Source organism: Ornithorhynchus anatinus, chromosome 3 (assembly GCF_004115215.2).
Source record: "Ornithorhynchus anatinus isolate Pmale09 chromosome 3, mOrnAna1.pri.v4, whole genome shotgun sequence".
Classification (NCBI taxonomy): Eukaryota; Metazoa; Chordata; class Mammalia; order Monotremata; family Ornithorhynchidae; genus Ornithorhynchus; species Ornithorhynchus anatinus.
Window position 1 is genome coordinate 135,955,327 of NC_041730.1, and position 25,810 is coordinate 135,981,136.

At 51.9% G+C, this 25,810-nt stretch overlaps 1 protein-coding gene across 1 annotated transcript in view; it reads right to left on the reverse strand.

The window, feature by feature from the left end:
* DPYSL4 (dihydropyrimidinase like 4) overlaps nt 1-25,810 on the reverse strand; it is a 47,867-nt gene that overhangs the window by 15,717 nt on the left and 6,340 nt on the right. Inside the window, exons 2-9 of the mRNA XM_029060777.1 lie at nt 24,246-24,334; nt 22,084-22,268; nt 15,172-15,336; nt 13,199-13,260; nt 13,024-13,104; nt 10,295-10,363; nt 6,915-7,035; nt 2,158-2,314 (exon numbers count right to left, since the gene is read on the reverse strand). Coding sequence (XP_028916610.1) covers nt 2,158-2,314; nt 6,915-7,035; nt 10,295-10,363; nt 13,024-13,104; nt 13,199-13,260; nt 15,172-15,336; nt 22,084-22,268; nt 24,246-24,334 — 929 coding nt within the window. The remainder of the gene's footprint in view (nt 1-2,157; nt 2,315-6,914; nt 7,036-10,294; nt 10,364-13,023; nt 13,105-13,198; nt 13,261-15,171; nt 15,337-22,083; nt 22,269-24,245; nt 24,335-25,810) is intronic.

Genomic DNA, 25,810 nt, shown 5'->3' on the forward strand with positions numbered 1-25,810 from the left:
ACTCTCCTACTACAACCCAACCTGCACACTTTGTTCCTCTCATGCCAAATCCAACGGCTCCTACTCTATCCTAATCCTCCTCGACCTCTCAGCTGCCTTTGACACCGTCGACCGTCCCCTTCTCCTCCACACCTTATCTCACCTCGGCTTCGCGGACTCCGTCCTCTCCCGGTTCTCCTCTCATCTCTCCGGCCGGTCATTCGCGGTCTCCTTCGTGGGCTCCTCCTCCCCGTCCCATCCTCTAACTGTAGGAGTTCCTCAAGGGTCAGTTCTCGGCCCTCTTCTGTTCTCCGTCTACACTCCCTCCCTCGGTGAACTCATCCGCTCTCACGGCTTCGACTATCATCTCTACGCAGATGACACACAGATCTACATCTCCGCCCCTGTCCTCTCCCCCTCCCTTCGGGCTCGTGTCTCCTCCCGCCTCCGGGACGTCTCTACCTGGATGTCTGCCCGCCACCTAAAACTCAACGTGTCCAAAACTGAGCTCCTCATCTTCCCTCCCGAGCCCGGTCCTCTCCCTGACTTCCCTATCGCCGTGGATGGTACGACCATCCTTCCCGTCTCCCCGCGACCTCGGTGTCATCTTTGACTCGGCTCTCTCGTTCACCCCACGCATCCGATCCGTCACCGAGACCTGCCGGTCTCACCTTTATAATATCGCCAAGATCCACCCTTTCCTCTCCACTCAGACGGCTATCTTATTGCTACGGGTTCTCGTGATATCCCGACTGGATTACTGTGTCAGCCTGCTCTCTGATCTCCCTTCCTCCCGTCTCTTCCCACTCCAGTCTATTCTTCATTCCGCCGCCCGGCTCATCTTCCTGCAGAAAGGCTCTGGGCCTGTCACTCCCCTTCTTAAAAACCTCCAGTGGTTGCCTGTCGACCTCCGCACGAAACAAAAACTTCTCACTCTGAGCTACGAGGCTGTCCATCACCTCACCCCCTCCTACCTCTCCTCCCTTCTCTCTTTCCACCAGCCACCCCGCACGCTCCGCTCCTCCGCCGCCCGCCTCCTCACCGTCCCCCGTTCTCTCCCGTCCCGCCGTCGACCCCCGGGCCACGTCCTCCCGCTGTCCTGGAATGCCCTCCCTCCTCACCTCCGCCAAACTTATTCTCTTGTCACTGATTCTAGTCCAGTGCTCTGCACAAGGTAAGCGCTCAATAAATACCACTGATTAAGTGACATAAAAGGAGATCCGTATCACCGTACACGTCCACTTGCCGTTCCACCCCAGAAGAAGGTGACAGGTGAGTCCCACACTTTTGTATCTACTCCAGCATTTAGTACAGTGCCTGGCACACAGTAAATAAATAATAATAATAATAATAATAATGGTATCCGCTAAGCACTTACTATATGCCAAGCACTGTTCTAAGCACTGGGGCAGTTACAAGATAATCAGGTTGTCCCACATGGGGCTCACAGTCTTAATCCCCATTTTACAGATGAGGTAACTGAGGCTCAGAGAAGTGAGGTGACTTGCCCAAGGTCACACGGCAGACAGGTGGAGGAGTTGGGATTAGAACCCATGTCCTCTGGCTCCCAAGCCCGGGCCGTTTCCACTAAACCACGCTGTTTCTCTGGGAAGCAGGGAAGTAAGCGCTTATCAAATACCACAATCATTATTATTATCATTATTATTATCATTATTATTATCATTATTATTATTATTATTAACTTCCTGCCTCTAGAAGAAACAAGCAAGCCACTGGGCAGAGAAGCAGCATGGCATGGTGAATAGAGCGCAGGCCCGGGAGTAGAACGTTATGGGTTCGAATCCCGACTCCGCCACGTGTCTGCTACGTGACCTGGGGCGAGTCGCTTCACTTCTCCGGGCCTCAGTTCCCTCGTCTGTAAAATGGGGAAGCCCCACGTGCGACAGGGACTGTGTCCATCCCGATTTGCTTCATTCACTCAATCGTATTTATTGAGCGCTTACTGTGTGCACAGCACTGTACTAAACTCTTGGAAAGTCCACTTCGGCCCACAGATCGAGACAATCCCTACCCAACAACGGGCTCACAGTCCCGAAGGCGGGAGACCGACAACAAAACAAAACAAGTAGACGGGCATCGGTACCATCAACGGTGCCTGGCACCTAAAGACCTAAACGATTAGGGATCTGAGCGCCAGGGCCCGGGGTGGTTTTTTACCAGGAGAGGAGGGAGGTGAGGTGGTCTGGGGTGGACGGGTCCGGACTGATGGGCGGAGAGGTAACAAAGGCCGCGGCTTTGGCCCAGTTTTTGTTCCAGTAGTGAGATCCGTGGGTGCCGAGGCTGGCGGTGATGGGTTCGCCAAACACCACGGTACCTAAAAAGAGACGTAATAATAATTCGGGTATTCGCACTCTTCCTAAGGCCTGGGTGGGGGGAAATCCAAGCAGATCGGCTTGGACCCAGTCCCTGTCCCACGTGGGGCTCACAGTCTCCATCCCCATTGTCCAGATGAGGCAACTGAGGCCCGGAGAAGCCAAGTGGCTCGCCCGACGTCACTCAGCGGACAAGTGGCCGAATCGGGTTTAGAACCCAGGTCCTTCTGACTCCCAGGTCTGTGCTCTAGCCACTACGCCATGCCCCAACACCTTCAACATCAGCTCTATCCTACCCCTCTTTTGTTCCTTCATTCAATCGAATTTAATAATGTTGGTATTTGTTAAGCGCTTCCTATGTGCAGAGCACTGTTCTAAGCGCTGGGGGAGATACAGGGTCATCGGGTTGTCCCACGTGAGGCTCACAGTTAATCCCCATTTTACAGATGAGGTAACTGAGGCACAGAGAAGTGAAGCGACTCGCCCACGGTCACACGGCTGACAAGTGGCAGAGCCGGGAGTGGAACCCATGACCTCTGACTCTGAAGCCCAGGCTCTTTCCACTGAGCCACGCTGATTTATTGAGTGCTTACGGTGTGCAGAGCACTCTAAGCGCTTGGAAAGTATAATTTGGCCACAGATAGAGACAATCCTTACCCAACAAGGGGCTCACAGTCTAGCCCCTTCTTGATGGGGCGAGAGAGCTGAGGGCATCCCCGTTCTGGAACGGGGCCGGTAAGCTCGTCGTAGGCAAGGATTATTTCTGCTTTTTGTTTTATCAAGCTGTTGGTATTCATTCATTCATTCATTCATTCAATAGTATTTATTGAGCGCTTACTATGTGCAGAGCACTGTACTAAGCGCTTGGGATGAACAAGTCGGCAACAGATAGAGACAGTCCCTGCCGTTTGACGGGCTTACAGTCTAATCGGGGGAGACGGACAGACGAGAACAATGGCACTAAACAGCGTCGAGGGGAAGAACATCTCGTAAAAACAATGGCAACTAAATAGAATCAAGGCGATGTACAATTCATTAACAAAATAAATAGGGTAACGAAAATATATACAGTTGAGCGGACGGGTACGGTGCTGTGGGGATGGGAAGGGAGAGGTGGAGGAGCAGAGGGAAAAGGGGAAAATGAGGCTTTAGCTGCGGAGAGGTAAAGGGGGGATGGCAGAGGGAGTAGAGGGGGAAGAGGAGCTCGGTCTGGGAAGGCCTCTCGGAGGAGGTGATTTTTAAGTAAGGTTTTGAAGAGGGAAAGAGAATCAGTTTGGCGGAGGTGAGGAGGGAGGGCGTTCCGGGACCGCGGGAGGACGTGACCCGGGGGTCGACGGCGGGATAGGCGAGACCGAGGGACGGCGAGGAGGTGGGCGGCAGAGGAGCGGAGCGTGCGGGGTGGGCGGTAGAAAGAGAGAAGGGAGGAGAGGTAGGAAGGGGCAAGGTGATGGAGAGCCTCGAAGCCTAGAGTGAGGAGTTTTTCTTTGGAGTGGAGGTCGATAGGCAACCACTGGAGGTGTTTAAGAAGGGGAGAGACACGCCCAGATCGTTTCTGCAGGAAGATGAGCCGGGCAGCGGAGTGAAGAATAGACCGGAGCGGGGCGAGAGAGGAGGAAGGGAGGTCAGAGAGAAGGCTGACACGGTAGTCTAGCCGGGATATAACGAGAGCCCGTAATAGTAAGGTAGCCGTTTGGGTGGAGAGGAAAGGGCGGATCTTGGCGATATTGTAGAGGTGAAACCGGCAGGTCTCGGTAACGGATAGGATGTGTGGGGTGAACGAGAGGGACGAGTCAAGGATGACACCGAGATTGCGGGCCTGCGGGACGGGAAGGATGGTCGTGCCATCCACGGTGACGGAGAAGTCTGGGAGCGGACCGGGCTTGGGAGGGAAGATGAGGAGCTCAGTCTTGCTCATGTTGAGTTTTAGGTGGCGGGCAGACATCCAGGTGGAGACGTCCCGGAGGCGGGAGGAGATGCGAGCCTGAAGGGAGGGGGAGAGGACAGGGGCGGAGATGTAGATCCGCGTGTCATCTGCGTAGAGATGGTAGTCAAAGCCGTGAGAGCGAATGAGTTCACCGAGGGAGTGAGTGTAAATGGAGAACAGAAGAGGGCCAAGAACTGACCCTCGAGGAACTCCAACAGTTAAAGGATGGGAGGGGGAGGAGGCTCCAGCGTAGGAGACCGAGAATGATCGGCCAGAGAGGTAAGAGGAGAACCGGGAGAGGACAGAGTCCGTGAAGCCAAGGTGAGATAAGGTATGGAGGAGGAGGGGATGGTCGACGGTGTCAAAGGCAGCAGAGAGGTCAAGGAGGATCAGAATGGAGTAGGAGCCATTGGATTTGGCAAGAAGGAGGTCACGGGTGACCTTAGAGAGAGCAGTCTCGGTAGAGTGGAGGGGACGGAAGCCAGATCGGAGGGGGTCTAGGAGAGAATGGGAGTTAAGGAATTCTAGGCATCGATTGTAGACGACTCGTTCTAAGATTTTGGAAAGGAAGGGTAGTAGGGAGATAGGACGATAACTGGAGGGGGAAGTGGGGTCAAGAGCGGGTTTTTTTAGGATGGGGGAGACGTGGGCGTGTCTGAAGGCAGAGGGGAAGGAGCCCTTGGAGATTGAGTGGTTAAAAATAGAAGTTAAGGAAGGGAGGAGGGCAGGGGCGACGGTTTTAAGAAGGTGAGAGGGAATGGGGTCCGAGGCGCAGGTGGAGGGGGAGGCACTTGCGAGGAGGGAGGAGATCTCCTCTGAGGATACTGCAGGGAAGGATGGGAAAGTAGGGGAGGGGGTTGTTGGGGGGGAGGGGAGAGGCGGAGGGGTGACTTTGGGGAGCTCAGACCTGATCGTGTTGATTTTCGTGAGGAAATAGGTGGCCAGATCATTAGGGGTGAGAGACGGGGGAGGGGGAGGAACAGGGGGCCTAAGGAGAGAGTTAAAGGTCCGGAACAATCGGCGGGGGTGACGGGCATGGGTGTCGATGAGGGAGGAGAAGAAGCTTTGCCTGGCGGAGGAGAGGGCAGAGTTAAGGCAGGAAAGGATAAATTTGAAGTGTGTGAGGTCGGCTCGGTGCTTGGACTTTCGCCAGCGGCGCTCAGCAGCTCGAGCATAGGAGCGTAGGAGGCGGACGGAGGAGGTGATCCGGGGCTGTGGGTTAGTGGCGCGAGAGCGGCGGAGGGAAAGGGGGGCGAGAGAGTCGAGATGAGTAGTGAGGGTGGAGTTGAGAGCGGAGACCCGATCGTCGAGAGTGGGAAGAGAGGACAGGGCGGCAAGGTGAGGCGAGATGCTATTGGAAAGACGGATGGGATCGAGAGAGCGGAGGTCTCTGTGGGGCAGTAGCGAAGATTTGCAGGGGGAGGGAGTGTGAGAGATGAGGCAGGTGAGAAGGTTATGGTCAGAGAGAGGGATTTCAGAGTTGGTGAGTGAGGAGATAGTGCAGCGGTAGGAGATGACGAGATCGAGGGTGTGACCGAGTCGGTGAGTGGGCGCGGTATGGTGGAGGAGGAGGTCGGCGGAGTCGAGGAGGGATAGCAGGCGGGCGGCAGAGGAGTCGTATGGGGCTGGGCCCACCGGAAGTGCTCGATAAATACCACTGACTGACTGGTTCTGGTTCTGGGGCGGTGCGGGGTCATTTTAATAATAATAATAATGATGGCATTTGCTAAGCGCTTACTATGTGCAAAGCGCTGAGGAGGATACAAGGTGATCAGGTTGTCCCACGTGGGGCTCAAGGCCTTAATGCCCATTTTACAGATGAGGGAACTGTGACCCAGAGAAGTGAAGTGACTTGCCCAAAGTCACCCAGCTGACAAGCGGCAGAGCCGGGATTTGAACCCACGACCTCTGACTCAGACCGTGCTCTTTCCACTGAGCCACGCCGCTTCTCTGTCACCAGGACCTACGTTCTAATCCCGGCTCCGTCACTTGTCTGCTGCGTGACCTTGGACAAGACACTTTACTTCTCTGGGCCTCAGTTACCTCATCTGGAAAATGGGGATCGAGACTGTGAGCCCCCTGTGGGACAGGGACTGAGTCGAACTTAATTACCTTATACCCACCCCAGCGCTTAGAACAGTGCCGGCACAGAGTGAGCATTCAACAAATACCATCATCCTCATCAAGTGGGACAGGTACTGCGTTCAACCCGATCAGCTTGGATCCAACCCAGCGCTTAGGACGCTAGGAGCTTAATGATCACCCCGGTCATTATCATTATTATTATTATTTTGATTCTGGAGATCTACCATCTCTCCGTTTACGATCTCCGAGTCCTCTGAAGGAAGGAAATCTCACGTCTACCAACTTCATTGCATCTTCCCAAGCACTTAGTACAGTGATCGCCGCAGAATAAGCGCTCAACGAATACCATCGGCGGGTTCTGGTGAGCTCTCCAGTGCTCTGCCTTCAGTAGGTGCTCAATAAATATCACCGAGTAACCGAGTGACTCTCGGACAGGGATATCGCAGTCTTCTGGACTTTTAGCTCGTTGTGGGCAGAGGACGGATCCGTTGATTGTTCTTTTGTACCCTCCCAAGGCGCTTAGTACAGTGTTCTGCACACAGTAAAGCGCTCAATAAGTGCGACTGAATGAATGAAAGGCAGGCGGCGTTTACCTTTGCGCTTGGCTTGGGCGATCACGTCTGCTGCTTCTTTGCTCATCACTTTGGTGACGTACAAGGGACAGTTGGCTTGTTTGGCTATGGTGATCGCTCGGAACACTGCCTCGGCCTCGACCTGAGGACGAGAAGCATAAATAGTGACGGTAATAACGATGATCGTAATCACAATGATAATAATAATAACGGTGGTATTTGTTAAGCGCTTAGTATGTGCCACGCACTGCTCTAAGCGCTGGGGGGATACAAGGCGATCAGGTTGTCCCACGTGGGGCTCACAGTTTTAATCCCCATTTTACAGATGAGGGAATTGAGGCACAGAGAAGCGAAGTGACTTAGCCAAAGTCACACAGCTGGCAAGCGGCGGAGCCGCGATTAGAACCCACGACCTCTGACTCCCAAGGTCGGGCTCTTTCCACTGAGCCACGCTGCTTCTCTATGATATATATCAAGTGCTATGTGCCAAGCGCTGTACTAAATGCTGGGGTAGATATGCGATAAGCGGGTCGGACACGGTTCCTTTAATAATAATGATGGTATCTGTGAAGCGCTTACTATGTGCCAAGCACCGTTCTAAGCACTGGGAGAGATACAAGGTCTTCAGGTTGTCCCACGTGGAGTTCACAGTCTTAATCTCCACTTTACGGATGAGGTAACCGAGGCACAGAGCAGTTAATCGACTTGTCCAAAGTCACACAGCTGACAAGGGGCGGAGCCGGGATTAGAACCCAAGACCTCTGACTCCCGAGCCCGGGCTCTTTCCACTGAGCCACGCTCCTTCTGCGTGCTTCTGCTCCTTTCCCATCGAGGGCTCCCAATCTAAGGGAGAGGGAGAACAGGTAGCGAATCGCCATTTTATAAATGAGGAAACTGAGGCACAGAGGAGTTGAGTGACTTGCCCCAAGTCACACAGCCGACAAGCGGCGGAGTCGGGATCAGAACTCATGACCTCTGACTCCTAAGCCCACGCTCTTTCCACTGAGCCACGCTGCTTGAGGAGAGATGGTATGTACTGAGCGCTTACTGTGCGCAGAGCACTGTACTAAGTGCTTGGGAGAGTACAATTGAACACTATAAAAGACGCATTCCCTGACCACAGTGAACTCCTCTCATTTACTGTGAGGGTCGGGCTTTCCGCCTCATTGTTAAGCTGCTGGAGGGCAAGAATCAAGTCTATTAATTCTGTTATCCTCTCCCAAGCGTTCAGTACAGTGCTGGGCCCCCAGAAGATGCTCAATAAATAGGACTGATAAGGGTCATTTTAAGCTTCCCCAATTAATTCACGGCACCTGAGTCATATAATAATAATAATAATAATGTTGGTATTTGTTAAGCGCTTACTACGTGCAGGGCACGGTTCTAAGCGCTGGGGGAGATACAGGGTCATCGGGTCGTCCCACGTGAGGCTCGCGGTTAATCCCCATTTGACAGATGAGGTCACCGAGGCCCAGAGAAGTGAAGTGACTCGCCCACAGTCACACAGCTGACAGGTGGCAGAGCCGGCAGTCGAACCCATGACCTCTGACTCCGAAGCCCGGGCTCTTTCCACTGAGCCGTGCTGCTTCCCAATATCACCCCAGTAGCCACACTTTCAATCACACTTTACCCTTATCAGTGCTTATGACCCTTATCAGTGCTATTTATTGAGCATCTTCTGGGGGCCCAGCACTGTACTGAACGCTTGGGAGAGGATCACACTTTACCCTACTTAAAACTCACCTCCTCCGAGAGGCCTTCCCAGACCGAGCTCCCCTTCTCCCTCTACTCCCTCTACCGCCCCCCCTTCACCTCTCCGCGGCTTAACCCTCTTCTCCCCCCATCTCCCTCCGCTCCTCCCCCTCTCCCTTCCCCTCCCCTCGGCACCGTACTCGTCCGCTCGGCTGTATATATCTTCGTCACCCTATTTATTTTGTTGACGAGATGTACATCGCCTCGATTCTATTCGGTCGCCGTCGGTTTTTACGAGACGTTCTTCCCCTCGACTCTATCTATCGCCGTCGTCCTCGTCCGTCCGTCTCCCCCGATCGGACCGTGAGCCCGTCGGACGGCGGGGACCGTCTCTAGCTGTTGCCGACTTGTTCGTTCCGAGCGCTTAGTCCGGTGCTCTGCACATAGTAAGCGCTCAATAAATACTATTGAATGAATGAATGAATGATCCCGGCTCCGCCGCTTATCGGCTGTGTGACTGTGAGCAAGTCACTTCATTTCTCTGGGCCTCATTTCCCTCATCTGGAAAATGGGGATGAAGACTTTGAGCCCCACGGTGGGTAACCTGATGACCTTGTATCGATCCCAGCGCTTAGAACAGTGCTTGGCACATAGTAAGTGCTTAACAAATACCAACATCTTTATTATTATTATTATTATTATTATGCTACCTCTCTGCGCCTCAGTTCCCTCATCTGTAAAATGGGGATTGCTCAAGATTGTGAGTCCCAAATAGGACTTGGATTATCCAACCTGATTTGCTGGTACCCAACCCAGCGCTCAGTACAAGGTCTGACACGTATAGTAAGCATTTAACCAATACCACAATCATTCTGACTATTATTATCATTTCCCAGAATCAGCCCAAATTTTATAAAAATAATAGTAATAATAATGATGGCATTTGTCAAGCGCTTACTAGGTGCCAAGCTGCGTTCTAAGCGGTGGGGAGGATACAAGGTGATGAGGTTGTCCTACGTGGGGTTCACAGTCTTCATCCCCATTTTACAGATGAGGTCACTGAGGCCCAGAGATGTGAAGTGACTCGCCCACAGTCACACAGCTGACAAGCGGCAAAGCCGGGATTAGAACCCATGACCTCCGACTCCCCAGCCCGGGCTCTTTCCACTGAGCCACGCTGCTTCTCTAAAGAGCCGGGGGAAGAAACGGGGTAGAGTGTATCTACCCCGGCACTTAGTACAATGAGTGGCAATACGGAGAAGCAGGGCGCCTCAGTGGAAAAAGCCCAGGCTTGGGAGTCAGAGGTCATGGGTTCGAATCCCAGATCCGCCATATGTCAGCTGTGCGACCTTGGGCGTCACTTAACTTCTCTGGGCCTCAGTGACCTCATCTGTAAGATGGGGATGAAAACTGTGAGCCCTATATGGGACAATCTGATTACCCTGTAATTACCCCAGCGCTTAGAACAGTGCTCGGCACATAGTAAGCGCTTAACAAACGCCATCATTATCATCTCCCCCGATTAGACTGTGAGCCCGTCATCGGGCAGGGATCGTCTCAACCTCCTGCCGAACTGTCCATTCCAAGCGCTTAGTCCAGTGCTCGGCACACAGCCGGCGCTCGACAAATACTATCGGATGAATGAACGAACGTGGAGGCGCTTAACAAATACCAGAAAAAATAACCGGGGACGAAACGAGCCGCGTTACCTCCTCCGGATGGCTGAGGACGTGACCTTCGGGGCCAGTGATCCCCAGCTCCAACAACTTCTTCTGCTCCTAAATCAATGGAGAAGGCGGAGAAGAACCGGGTAAACACAGCGGGACGGAGCCGGTCCGTTTTCCGTGGGATTCTCCCAGCACTGTTTCGGCCACGGTGGAGGATAGAAGTCTTGTCCCTAAGCAAGGGACCAAACTTCCCAGATTAAGCCCCCCTTTTCCCCTCCGCGCGGCCTCCGCTCGCTCCCTTTGCTCCACCCGCCTCTCCCTGTCCCCCAACACTTATTAATAGATCTATCATTCTACTTATTTATATTGAGGCCCATTAACTCGTTTTGAGTATCTGCATGGAGTAGCAGAGAGAGAGCGGGCCTGGGAGTCAGAAGGTCACGGGTTCTAATCCCGGCTCTGCAGCTGGTCTGCAGCGTGACTTCGGGCAACTCACTCTGCTTCTCTGGGCCTCAGTTCCCTCATCTGTAAAAAAATGGGGATTATATCGATGCCTGTCGACTTGTTTCGATGTCTGCCTCCTCCCTTCTAGACTGTAAACCCGGTGTGGACGGGGATTGTCTCTCTTCATTGCTGAAGTGCACTTGCCAAGCGCTGAGTACAGTGCTCTGCACACAGTAAGCGCTCAATAAATACGATTGAATGAATGAATGAACGAATAAATTCGTCCTCTAGACTGTCAGCTGATTGTGGGCAGGGAATGTGTCCGTTTATCGTTCTACTGGATTCTCCCAAGCCCTTAGTACGGTGTTCTGCACAGAGTGAGCGCTCAATAAATACGACTGAATGAATAGGGGTCCAAAGGTCAATCCCGCACACATCTTCGACCATTTCTCACTCATTCATTCAATCACCCGCATTTATTCAGAAGCGGCATGGGGTAGCGGATAGAGAGCAGGCCAGGGAGTCAGAAGGTCATGGGTTCTAATCCCGGTTCTGCAGCTGGTCAGCAGCGTGACTTCGGGCAACTCACTCTGCTTCTCTGGGCCTCAGTTCTCTCATCTGTAAAAAATGGGGATTATATCGACGCCTGTTGACTTGGTTTGATGTCTGTCTCTCCGCTTCTAGACTGTAAGCCTGGTGTGGACAGGGACTGTCTCTCTTTATCACTGAACTGTACTGTCCAAGCGCTCAGTCCAGTGCTCTGCACCCAGTAAGTGCTCAAAAAATACGATCGGATGAGTGGACGAAACGAGTGGAAGCCCAGTGTGGGGCAGGGACTCTATCCAACCTGGTTAACCTGTTAACTGCTTAACAAGAAGAGTGCCTGGCACTTTCTAATAATAATAATAATGATAATAATGATAATGTTGGTATTTGCTAAGCACTTACTATGTGCCGAGCACTGTTCGAAGCGCTGGGGTAGACACAGGGGAATCAGGTTGTCCCACGTGGGGCTCACGGTCTTAATCCCCACTTTACAGATGAGGTAACTGAGGCCCAGAGAAGCGAAGTGACTTGCCCTCAGTCACACGGCTGACAGGTGGCAGAGCCGGCATTCGAACCCATGACCTCTGACTCCAAAGCCCGTGCTCTTTCCACTGAGCCATACTGCTTCGCTTAGTAAGCACTTAACAAGTACCATAATTATTATGATGATTATTATTAGGAGAGTACAATAAAACAAGAAGCAGACACATTCCCTGCCCACAACGAGCTAACATTCTAGAGGGGGAGACAGGTATTAGAGAAGCAGCGTGGCTCAGTAGAGGAGCACGGACCTAGGAGTCAGGGGTCATGGGTTCGAATCCCGGCTCTAGCGCTTGTCAGCTGTGTGACTGTGGGCAGGTCACGTAACCTCTCTGGGCCTCGGTTCCCTCATCTGTAAAATGGGGATTAAGACTGTGAGCCTCATGTGGGATGACTTGATTACCCTGTATCTCCCCCAGCATTTAGAACAGTGCTCTGCACATAGGAAGCGCTTAACAAATACCAACGTTATTATTATTAATAGAAATAAATAGATAAATAAATTACACCAGAGTCTCATTCCAAGGGCTGGGCAGTGTTGATAGCCCTATTCTATTGAACTGAAAGGAGTCGGGAGCCCCGAAAAACTTAGCGTGCTTTCCATTAGCGTGTTTACTGGGTGCTCTCTCAGGGCGCTGCGCTGAGCGCTGTTCTGACCGCTTCCAAGGGCCGCCCGGTCAAATTATAAATAATAATGATGGCATTCGTTAAGCGCTTACTATGTGCAAAGCACTGTCCTGAGCGCTGGGGAGGATACAAGGTCAAGGTCATGGGAAGCAGCGTGGCTTATTGGAAAGAGCCCGGGCTTCGGAGTCAGAGGTCATGGGTTCGACTCCCAGCTCTGCCACTTATCGGCTGTGTGACTGTGGCCAGTCACTTAACTTCTCTGTGTCTCAGTTACCTCATCTGTAAAATGGGGATTAACTGTGAGCCTCACGTGGGACGACCCGATTACCCCGAATCTCCCCCAGCGCTTAGAACGGTGCCCTGCACATAGTAAGCGCTTAACAAATACCAACATTAATGAATTAATGTTGCCCCACGTGGGGCTCCCCAGTCTTCATCCCCATTTTACAGTTGAGGGAACCGAGGCCCAGAGAGGTTACGTGACTTGCCCAAGTTCCCGGCGCTGACAAGCGGCGGAGCTGAGATTTGAACCCGTGACCTCTGAGTCCCCAGCCCGAGCTCTTTCCACTGAGCCACGCTGCTCCTCTGGGGTCAGGGGACCCCAGGGGCCGCACCTCATCGACGATGTCTCCGTTCTCGGCGTGGACCTGGGCGATGGCTCCCAGGTCTCGGATGATGCAGAAGATCTCGTACATCTGAGGGAAAGAGAGAGGGAGAGAGACGGGTTCCCAGCGGGCCTGTTCCTCTAGCCGCTGGAGATCTGGGGAATTTGGGGAAAGGGCGGAGTACCTGGCCATCCGTACACTGGTGTTGGTCTTTATAGGACATAAAGACGAGAAATGAATTCACACCTGGAAGAGAAAAAGAAGATCCCTCAGAGTGGAACCTGAATTCCTTAAGGATTCAGCCGGGCCCCTTTCCTCCATCCCGGACAGACTCGAGTCCCTCGGCAAAAGGGAGGCCGCCCAGACGGGTGAGCGTGCGCTACCAGTCGACGGACGGAATTTATTGCCCGCTTACTCTGATAATAATAACGTTGGTATCTGTTAAGCGCTTACTATGTGCAGAGCACTGTCCTAAGCGCTGGGGTAGACACAAGGGAATCAGGTTGTCCCAGGTGGGGCTCACAGTCTTCATCCTCATTTTACAGAGGAGGTAACTGAGGCCCAGAGAAGTGAAGTGACCTGCCCACAGTCACCCAGCTGCCAAGTGGCGGAGCCGGGATTCGAACCCATGATCTCTGGCTCCCAAGCCCGGGCTCTTTCCACTGAGCCACGCTGCTTCTCTAATAATAATAGCGTTGGTATTTGTTAAGCGCTTACTCTGTGCCGAGCACTGTTCTAAGCGCTGGGGGAGATACGGGGTAATCAGGTCGTCCCACGTGAGGCTCACAGTTAATCCCCATTTTACAGAGGAGGGAACTGAGGCACCGAGAAGTGAAGTGACTCGCCCACAGTCACACAGCTGACACGTGGCAGAGCCGGCATTCGAACGCATGACCTCTGACTCCCAAGCCCGGGCTCTTTCCACTGAGCCACGCTGCTTCCCTGTGGCGAGCGCTGATCTAAGCAGTTGGGAGAGCACACCAGAGTTGAGATCAGTCAATCGATCGATCAGTTGACCGGAGGCAGAACTGGGGGTGAGCGCTTGGGAGACCCCCGTACCACACAGTTGGCGACAATGATAACTGCGGTATTTGTTAAGCACTTACTGTGTGCCGGGCACTGTAGAAGCAGCGTGGCTCAGTGGAAAGAGCCCGGGCTTGGGAGGCAGAGATCATGGGTTCGAATCCCTGCACTGCCACTTGGCAGCTGTGTGACTGTGGGCGAGTCACTTCACCTCTCTGGGCCTGGGTTACCCCCATCTGTAAAATGGGGATGAAGACTGTGAGCCCCACGTGGGACAACCTGATTCCCCCGTATCTCCCCCAGCGCTTAGAACGGTGCTCGGCACCTAGTGAGCGCTTAACAAATACCTACATTATTATTATAATTATTATTGTCTCAAATAGGATTGCTAGCCGGTGAGCCCATGGTTCGGTAGGGATTGTCTCTCTCCGCTGTCCAATTGTACTTTCCAAGAGCTTAGTACAGCGCTCTGCATACGATAAGTGCTCAATAAATATAACGGAATGAATGAATGCAGCGTATCTCAGTGGAAAGAGCCCGGGCTTGGGAGTCAGAGGTCATGGGTTCGAATCCCGGCTCTGCCACCTGTCAGCTGTGTGACTGTGGGCGAGTCACTTCACTTCTCTGTGCCTCACTTACCTCATCTGTCAAATGGGGATGAAGATTGTGAGCCTCACGTGGGACAACCTGATGACCCTGTACCTCCCCCAGCGCTTAGAACAGTGCTCTGCACATAGTAAGCGCTTAACAAACACCAACGTTATTATTATTATTCTCTGTGCCTCAGTTACCTCATCTGTAAAATGGGGATTAACTGTGAGCCTCACGTGGGACGACCTGATGACCCTGTATCTCCCCCAGCGCTTAGAACAGTGCTCTGCACATAGTAAGCGCTTAACAAATACTAACATTATTATTCTCTGTGCCTCAGTTACCTCATCTGTAAAATGGGGATTAAGATTGTGAACCTCACATGGGACAAGCTGATGACCCCGCATCTCCCCCAGCGCTTAGAACAGTGCTCTGCACACAGGAAGCGCTTAACAAATGCCTACATTATTATTATTATCACGAATGGGTCTAAGGAGGAGCCCGTGTCTCTAAGGCACGCGGCTTCGGGAGCGGGATTCTCACCTTTGTCTTTCACTAAGGCCTCCAGTTCTTCTTTGATGCTCTCGTGCCACCGCGTGATGTCGACGTGCAGGGAGTAATCGCAGCAGGCCTTGCTGTTGGCCTGTTCTCGCCACTGGTCGTAGGCGGTCAGCAGGCTCACCCCGGCGTCCGGAAACACGTGGTCCACTGGACGAAGAAGGATAACCATCACCGTGCCATCTGTTCAGCGCTCACTACGTGCCGGGCGCTGGGCTCGGCCCGGGGCCGGGCGGGGGATGCGAGCCAATCCAGCTGGACCCGGTCCCCGTCCCGCATGGGGCTCCCGGGCTTCATGCCCAGTTTAATAAAAAAAAAATAATAATAATGATGTTGGTATCTGTTGAGCGCTTACTGTGTGCCAAGCACTGTTCTAAGCGCTGGGGGAGATACAGGGTCATCAGGTCGTCCCACGTGAGGCTCACGGTCTTCATCCCCATTTGACAGATGAGGGAACTGAGGCCCAGAGGAGTGAAGTGGCTTACCCAAGGTCACACATCAGACAAGTGGTGGAGCCGGGATTAGAATCCATGACCTTCTGACTGCCAGGCCCGCGTCTTATCCACTAAGCTACGCTGAACGCACAGTGCACAGGGTCACCCATCTTTAAACCGACTTCATCAATCAGTTACATTGTTCTGTTGTCCTCTCCCAAGCACTTAGTAACAATAATAATAATAATAATAATAATAATGATAATTTTATAGTTTGTGTTGAGCGCTTACTAAATGCTGAGCACTAAGTGCTGGGGTAGATACAGGTTAATCAGGTTGGACACTGTACTAAGCAGTGAGAAGCAGCGTGGCTTAGTGGAAAGAGCCTGGGCCGAGGGGTCAGAGGACGTGGGTTCTAATCCCAGCTCCACCACTTGCTGCTGTGTGACCTTGGGCAAGCCGCTTAACTTCTCTGTGCATCGAGTCAGAGGTCATGGTTTCGACTCCTGGCTCGGCCACTTGTCGGCTGTGTGACTGTGGGCAAGTCACTTAACTTCTCTGTGCCTCAGTTACCTCATCTGGAAAATGGGTATTAACCGTGAGCCTCACGTGGGACAACCTGATCACCCTGTATCTCCCCCAGAGCTTAGAACAGTGCTCTGCACAAAGTAAGCACTTAACAAATACCAATATTATTATTATCTGTAAAATGGGGATGAAGACTGTGAGCCCCACGTAGGACAACCTGATGACCTTGTATCTACCCCAGCGCTTAGAACGGTGCTCGGCAGATTATAAGCACTTAACAAATACCATAATTATTATTATTACTATTACTACTTAGCTATTGGAAGACTTCAATAGAACAGAGTCGTTACACATGTCCCCTGCCCACAACAGGCTTTAAGTCTAGACTAGTTTATAGTCTAGTCTAGGTTTTACTGTTGGATTCACCTAATCCGCTTCAACAAAGATAAGAAAATAACCCAGAGATGTGAGCTCTGGAATTCAGAAGAGCCTTTAGCTAAATAGAAGCAGGATTTAATAACAATAATAATAATGTTGGTATTTGTTAAGCGCTTCCTATGTGCAGAGCACTGTTCTAAGCGCTGGGGGAGATACAGGGTCATCGGGTTGTCCCACGTGAGGCTCACAGTTAATCCCCATTTTACAGAGGAGGTCACTGAGGCACAGAGAAGTGAAGTGACCTGCCCGCGGTCGCACAGCTGACAAGTGGCAGATCTGGAATTCGAACTCATGACCTCTGACTCCCAAGCCCGGGCTCTTTCCGCTGAGCCACCCTGCTTTTCATTATGCCACACCATTAGTAAAATTACATCGGGTCCTAGGATTTCCTTTCTAAAAATAGCAAAACCTCCCCGTGTTCGTTTTTGGTTTCGCATTTTATTTTGATTAGTTTTTAGAAATGCTCAACCCCCAAGAAGTAGCCTAAAAACTGTGAGCAGGGCCATCTGTTTCCTTCTGGTTCTTTTGCTGACATAAATAAATGATTCCAGGGCATGGGAAAATTTCCCCGCCCCCTCCTCTCCCACAGTTAGAGTGTATCCAGCGCTGGAGGCTACTTCGCATGCATGACTGAATTCAGTTCATTAAAGCAGAATCTCCGGCGTGAGGTTCCCGTGCTTGGAGAGAGCCCCGGCCTGGGAGTCAGAAGGTCACGGGTTCTAATGCCGGCTCCGCCACCTGTCTGCTGGGTGACCTTGGTCCAGTCACTCACTTCTCTGGGCCTCAGTTCCCTCATCGGTCAAATGGGGATGGAAACTGTGAGCCCCACGTGGGACAAGGACTGGCTCCAACCCCATTTGCTTGTATCCACCCCAGCGCTTAGTACGGTGCCTGCCACATAGGAAGTGCTTAACAAATACCACAATTATTATTATTATTATTATTACAAGCCTTACCGAAGGCCCATCTCTTCTAAGAGGCCTTCCCCGACTCAGCCCTCCTTTCCTCTTCTCCCACTCCCTTCTGCGTCACCCTGACTTGCTCCCTTTATTCCCATCCCCTCATAAAATAAATCATTTTATTTATTTCTATTAATGTCCCTCGCCCCCTCTAGCCTGTAAGCTCCTTGTGGGCAGGGAAAATGCCTATTTTACTGTTCTACTCAATTCTCCCGAGCGATTACTACAGTGCTCTGCACACAGTGAACACATAGCAGACACAGAAGCGCTCAATAAATACCGCTGCCTGACTTTCATTCATTCATTCAATAGTATTTATTGAGCGCTTACTATGTGCAGAGCACTGTACCAATCGCTTGGGATGTACAAATCGGTAACAGACAGAGACGGTCCCTGCCCTTTGAAGGGCTCACGGCCTAATCGGGGGAGACGGACGGACGAGAACGATGGCGATAAATAGAATCGAGGGGATGAACGTCTCATGAAAACAATAGCAGATAAATAGAATCAGGGTGATGTACATCTCATTAACAAAATAAATAGGGTGATGAAGATATAGACAGTTGAGCGGACGAGTACGGTGCCGAGGGGAGGGGAAGGGAGAGGGGGAGGAGCGGAGGGAAAGGGGGGGAAAAGGAGGGCTTAGCTGAGGAGAGGTGAAGGGGGGGCAGAGGGAGCAGAGGGAAAAGGGGAGCTCAGTGTGGGAAGGCCTCTCGGAGGAGGTGAGCTATAAGTAGGGTTTTGAAGAGGGGAAGAGAATGAGTTTGGCGGAGGCGAGGAGGGAGGGCGTTCCGGGACCGCGGGAGGACGCGGCCCGGGGGTCGACGGCGGGATGGGCGAGAACGGGGGACGGCGAGGAGGCGGGGGGCCGAGGAGCGGAGCGTGCGGGGTGGGCGGTGGAAAGAGGGAAGGGAGGAGAGGTAGGAAGGGGCGAGGTGATGGACAGCCTCGAAGCCTAGAGTGAGAAGTTTTGTTCAGACATCTTGTGGAGGATTTTTGTATGTCACTGGGCCACGACTCACCGGTCTGAAGGACAGGTTGTACGTAAGGCTTCGAGCCGTGGGGGAGACAGCCACGGCGTTTGACCTGCTTATTCTGTATTGACCCCAGGGCTTAGTGCATGACAAGCGCTTTAATATTCATTCGTTCGGTTGTATTTATTGAGCGCTTACTGTGTGCACTGGACTAAGCGCTTGGAATGTACAGCTCGGCAACGGATAGAGACAATCCCTGCCCAACAACGGGCTCACAGTCTAAAAGGGGGAGAGAGACAGCAAAACCAAACAAGTAGTCACGCATCAATGCCATCAAAATAGATAAACAGAATCATAGACTCTATTTATGGGTTCAACTCCCGGCTCTGCCACTTGTCAGCTTTGTTACTGTGGGCAAGTCACTTAACCTCTCTGTGCCTCAGTTACCTCAACTGTAAAATGGGGATTAACTGTGAGCCTCATTCATTCATTCAATAGTATTTATTGAGCGCTTACTATGTGCAGAGCACTGTACTAAGTGCCTGGAATGTACAGATCGGCAACAGACAGAGACAGTCCCTGCCCTTTGACGGGCTCACGGTCTAATCGGGGGAGACGGACGGATGAGAACGATGGCGAGAAATAGAATCGGGGGAAGAACATCTCATTAAAACAACAGCAAATAAATAGAATTAAGGCGATGTACATTTCATTAACAAAATAAATAGGGACAAACTGATTACCCTGTATCTACCCCAGTGCTCAGAACGGTGCTCTGCACATAGTAAGCGCTTAACAAATACCGACATTATTATAGATATATACACATTATTAATAAAACAAATAGAGCAATAAATAATATATATAAATATATACAAGTGCTGTGGGGAGGGGAAGGGGGTAGAGCAGAGGGAGGGAGGGAGGGGGAATGAGGAGGGGAGCAGGGGCGGAGGGAAAGGGAGCAACCTCTTCCTCAGCAAGGACCCAGAGGTCAACTTATTGACCTGAGATAGCTCGTGCTGCTCTCTAAAATAATAATAATAATTAAGGTATTTGTTAAGCACTTACTCTGCGCCGGGCACTGTTCTAAGCACCGGGAAAGATACAAGATAATGGGGTTGGACACAGTCCCCGTCCCACGTGGAGTTCGCAGCCCATTTCACAGATGAGAGAACCGAGGCCCCCGAGGAGTGAAGCCACGCAGCTTCCCATACTTCGGACAGGAATTGGAATGGCACTCTTTAAGGTCACTGAGACCTCCTTCTTGCCAAATCCAATGGCCTCTACTCCTTCCTAATCCTTTTTGACTGTTTTTTCTGCCTTCAACAGTGAACCACCCCCTTCTCCTGGAAACAGAAATGTCTGTCTCTCCCACTAGACCGTAAGCTCATCGTGGGCAGGGAATGTGTCTACCAACTCTACTGTATTGTACCCTTCCAAGTGCTCACTACAATTCTCTGCACACAGGAAGCACTCAAAAAGGAGTGCCCGGGGTCACTCGGCAGACGGGTGGCCGAGTCGGAATTAGAACCCATGACCTTCTGACTCCCAGGCCTGGGCTGTAGCCACTAGGCCACGTTGCTTCTCTTCTAAATGTGCCGAACATAAACTACTAATTGTAGCCTCAGAGAGAGCTCTGTTTATACTCGCTTATACTTTATATACTCTTAGATACCATCATACTTTATAAACTCCTCTAGCTTTATATAGCTTATAGTTTATACGTGCATACGTTTTCATACAAATATACTCAAAATGGTGCTCATCTTCTTTACTAAGCCCTGATTCGGCTGAGCTCCCCTTCATTCATTCGATCGTACTTATTAAGCGCTTACTGTGCGCAGAGCACTGTACTAAGCATTTGGGAAATTATAAGACAAGAAAGGGTGCCATTCCCTGCCCACAAGAGAGGAAATGAGCCCTTATTTCCTCTACTCTTCCACCCTTCCATATCACCTCTGAACTTGGATTCGTTCCCTTTAGAATTTACCACCGGACCTCGGTTTAGTCCAGTGCTCCGCTTGCATTAAGTGCTCAATAAATGCGACCGATCGAGTCCTTCGTTTCTAAGTCGGGGATAATAATGTTGGTATTTGTTAAGCGCTTACTATGTGCAGAGCACTGTTGTAAGCGCTGGGGTAGACACAGGGGAATCAGGTTGTCCTTCTTGGGGCTCACAGTCTTAATCCCCATTTTCCAGATGAGGGAACTGAGGCCCAGAGAAGTTAAGTGACTTGCCCACGGTCACACCGCTGACAAGGGGCAGAGCCGGGATTCGAACCCACGACCTCTGATTCCAAAGCCCGGGCTCGGGAGTCAGAGGACGTGGGTGTTAATCCCGGCTCCGCCTCTTGTCTTCTGTGTGACCTTGGGCAAATCACGTAGCTTCTCCGTGCCTCAGTGATCTCATCTAGGCGAGCCCCACGTGGAACGACCCGATGACCTTGTATCTACCCCAGTGCTTAGAACGGTGCTTGGCACATAGTAAGCCCTTAGCCCGTCAACTGGCAGGGATCGACTCTATCTGTTGCCGAATTGTACATTCCAAGCGCTTAGTATAGTGCTCTGCACATAATAATAATAATAATGACTGCATTTGTTAAGCGCTTACTATGTACAAAGGACTAAGCACTGGGGGAGATCCAAGGCAATCAGGGTGTCCCATGTAGGGCTCACAGTCTTCATCCCCATTTTACAGATGAGGGAATTGAGGCACGGCGAAGTTAAGTGACTTGCCCCAGGTCACATAGCTGACAAGCGGCGGAGCCGGGATTAGAACCCATGACCTCTGACTCCCAAGCCTGGGCTCTTTCCACCGAGCCCCACTGCTTCTCTAGTACTTCTCATAGTAAGCGTTCAGTAAATACTACTGAATGAAATACCAGTATTATTATTATTATTATCGGCTGTGAGCCCTCCAACAGATTGAGTCCGATAAAATAAATTGTGGAATTTAAGCGCTTACTATGTGCAAAGCACTGTTTTAAGCGCTGGGGGATACAAGGTGATGAGGTTGTCCCACGTGGGGCTCACAGTTTTAATCCCCATTTGACAGATGAGGGAACTGAGGCACAGAGAAGTGAAGTGACTTGCCCAAGGTCACACAGCGGACCAGCGGCAGAGCCGGGATTAGAACCCGTGACCTCTGACTCCCAAGCCCGCGCTCTTTCCACTGAGCCACGCTGCTTCTCGACAAGCCGGTGCCAACCCAGGGCTCAGCACAAAGGGAGCCCCTGCTAAGTGCCAGGTTTCTCGCGGTGATAATAATGTTGGTATTTGTTAAGCGCTTACTATGTGCAGAGCACTGATCTAAGCGCCGGGGTAGATACAGGGCAATCAGGTCGCCCCACGTGAGGCTCACAGTTAATCCCCATTTTACAGATGAGGGAACTGAGGCACTGAGAAGTGAAGTGACTCGCTCACAGTCATACAGCTGACAGGTGGCAGAGTCGGGATTCGAACCCATGACCTCTGACTCCAAAGCCCGGGCTCTTTCCACAAAGCCCCGCTGCTTCTGATTCCGGGGGCCTAAACGCGCCTCGCCCGCCCGCCGGAGATACGTACGGATGGTGGTGGTGCCCCCGGCCAGGGCGGCCTTGGTGCCTTGGTAGAAGTCGTCGGGCGACGTCATGCCCATGACGGGCATCTGTAAGCGCGTGTGGACGTCGATTCCCCCGGGGATGACCGGCAGGCCGCCGGCCTCCAGGGTCTTGATGCCGCCGGGCACGACCAGGTTCTCCCCGATCTGTCTGAAAACAGCGACGCCTTTCCCAGTTAGACCGCGCCCGGGCAAAACCCAGCCCGGCTCCTTGAGGGGCACGATTTTGGGGCGGCGGGTGACGGGGGTCGTCTGCTGCTGGGGGTGAGGACCGAGCGAAGCTCCTCGGAGGTGCGTGGGTGAGGGCGTCCGCTTCTGGCGGTGAGATGACGGCAATAATAATCTTATTATTATCATCATTAGGGGATCCTACGGTATCTCCAGTGAGAGCGTACGGATCTGAAAGCCGGACGGTGAAAAGACATCGAGGAGAGCACACCGATTCTTTTGAAACGCGGTGTTACCGAACCCAACAAATGGATTTTGGAACAAACTAAGCCAAAGTGGTCTCTGGAAATCCAAACGACTCGATTTAGATGAGCCTGTTTTGGACGCGGCATCAGGAGGACGGATTCTCTGGAGAAGACACTGACGCTAGGAAAAGTCCCGGGAAAAGGTGGAAGAGGCAGACCAACAGCCAGATGGATAGAGACCGGAACAACGATAACAGAAGAACCGTTAATAATAATAATGTCGGTATTTGTTCAGCGCTTACCACGTGCAGAGCACTGTTCTAAGCGCCGGGGTAGATACAGGGTGATCAGGTTGTCCCACGTGAGGCTCGCGGTTAATCCCCATTTTCCAGATGAGGTAACTGAGGCCCAGAGAAGCGAAGTGACTCGCCCACGGTCACACAGCTGCCAAGCGGCAGAGCCGGCATTCGAACCCATGACCTCTGACTCCCAAGCCCGGGCTCTTTCCGCTGAGCCGCGCTGCTTCTAGAAAGATGGTGGATCACGGCGGAGGACGGGACGTTCTGGAGGAACTAAATCCACGGAGTCGCCGTGAATCGGAAATGACGGCACTTAATGGTACGGATAATAACTCGTTTAGTTAGTACAAAATGACTCGACTTAGACTAATTTGGACACAACGTCAGGAGGCTTCATTCCCCGGAGAAGACACTAGGGCTAGGAAAAGCCCAGGGAAAAACGTGGAAGAGGCAGATCGGCGGCCAGATGGGCGGAGACCACGACAGTAATCGTGCTCCCGTCCTCCCCTTTTCAAAGTCTTACTGAAGGCTCACCTCCTCCAGGAGGCCTTCCCAGATTAAGCTCCCCTTTTCCTCAGCTCCCCCTCTCCCCCACCTCGCCCCGACTCGCTCCCTTTGCTCTACCCCACCCCCCCACCCCCCAGCGCCTGTGTACGTGGCTCAGTGGAAAGAGCACAGGTTTTGGACTCAGAGGTCATGGGTTCGAATCCCGGCTCTGCCACTTGGCAGCTGTGTGACTGTGGGCGAGTCACTTCACTTCTCGGTGCCTCAGTTACCTCATCTGTAAAATGGGGATTAACTGTGAGCCTCACGTGGGACAACCTGATTACCTTGTATCTACCCCAGCGCTTAGAACAGTGCTCTGAACATAATAAGCGCATAACAAATACCAACATTATTACCTATCTATAGCTTTATTCATATTAATGCCTGTTTTACTTATTCTGATGTGTATAGCTATCTCTGACTCCATTTATATTGATGCTATAGATGTCTGCTTACTTGTCACTCCCTTCTAAACTGTAAGCCCACTGGGGGCAGAGATTGTCTCTTTTCGTCGCTGAACTGTACTTTCCAAGCGCTTAGTACCGTGCTCTGCACAGAGTAAGCGCTCAATAAATACTACTGAATGAATCTCTATCCCAGTGCTTAGAACAGTGGATGGCACATAGTAGGATAAATACCATTAAAAAAATTGAGGGGAGGCCACAGGAAACCAACCCCCTTCAATCTCTCACTCCCCATTTTTCCAAATAAGCTTCCATTATAGTCTTGGAATTCTTCTACATTTGTTTAGGGAACTGTTCTACGGGAGGGTTAGGATGCTAACGATGACGGTTTTTCAAGAGACCGACGGCCCTAGAAGACCTCAGCCCTGAAAGCGACAGGGCGACTTTCTGAATTCTGCCAACTTACTTGATTAAGCCATCTTCCACGTATATGTCAGCGTAGAAGGACTGATCATCGTTGACGATCTTCCCTCCTTTGATCAGAAGTCGGTCGCTCTAACGAGAGAAAGATTTCAGAAGATCTCCCGGCTAAATCCCCGCTCCGGGGGCCAGCCGGCCTCCGCGGCAGCAGCCAGTGGAGAAGGCAGACGTTCCTTCCCTCCGCCCGGTCCGTCGAGGAGAGGCCGAGCTTCAGCCCCACGGGCCGGCCACCCCGAATATGGACTCAGAGGGAGACGACGGGACCAAGACGCCGTTTTTAATCGGCTCGAATCCGTCGCGCCATCGTTTTTCACCCCTAATTCACATTCACACACAGCTCTACTTCCATACGCCACACACACCCTCCCTTTAGTCTACCCCTGCCACACACACGCACCCTCACAACACCCAACACAACCAACCAAGGACACGTACCTCCTTTCGTCTGCCACTCTTCCTACACGCCCTCACACACACAACCTCAGAACACCCAACACATTCAACCAGTTACACATACAACTACACCTCCTTAAATCTACCACTCTGAATACACCCCTTCACACACACCCCGTCGGGCAAACGCAACACGCTCCACACCCAACCAATTACACGCACCCACACACCTCCTTACGTTTACCACACTGCATCCACAGCCTCACACACACACACACACACACACACACCCCTAAAGAAACACACACAATACCCTGCACAACCAACCAATTACAATTATTAATAATAATTGCGGTCATTGTTAAGCACTTATTGCATGCCAAGCCCTCTTCTAAGCGCTGGGGTAGATACAAGGTAATCAGGTCAGACACAGTCCCTGTCCCCCATGGGGCTCGCAGGCTCAATCCCCCATTTTCCAGCTGAGGGAACTAAGGTACAGAGAAGTGAAGTGACTTGCCCAAGGTCACACAGCAGACGTGGCGGAGCTGGGATTAGAACTCAGGTCCTTCTGCCCCCCCAGGCCCAAGCTCTACCCACTAGGCCATGAAGCTTCCCCTAGCTTTTAGAGCTAGTCGCCTCTACTTGTGTGTTTTTGTGTTTGTGTGATCGGTGTGTCTGTCCTGTATTGATGCAGTTCTGGGTTAAGGGTGAGGGTGTGTGTGTGACCGCATTAATTCATTCATTCACTCATTTAATCGTGTTTATTGAGCGCTTTCTAATAATAACAATGTTGGTATTTGTTAAGCACTTACTATGTGCAGAGCACTGTTCTAAGTGCTGGGGTAGATATAGGGTAATCAGGTTGTCCCACATGAGGCTCACAGTCTTCCTCCCCATTTCACAGATGAGGGAACTGAGGCACAGAGAAGTGAAGTGACTTGCCCACAGCCACACAGCTGACAAGTGGCAGAGCCGGGAGTCGAACCCACGACCTCTGACTCCCACGCCCTGGCTCTTTCCACTGAGCCACGCTGTTTCTCACGCTGCTTTCTGTGTGCAAAGCACTGATGCCTGTTTACTTGTTTTGATGTAATAATGTTGGTATTTGTTAAGCGCTTACTATGTGCAGAGCGCTGTTCTAAGCGCTGGGGGAGATAC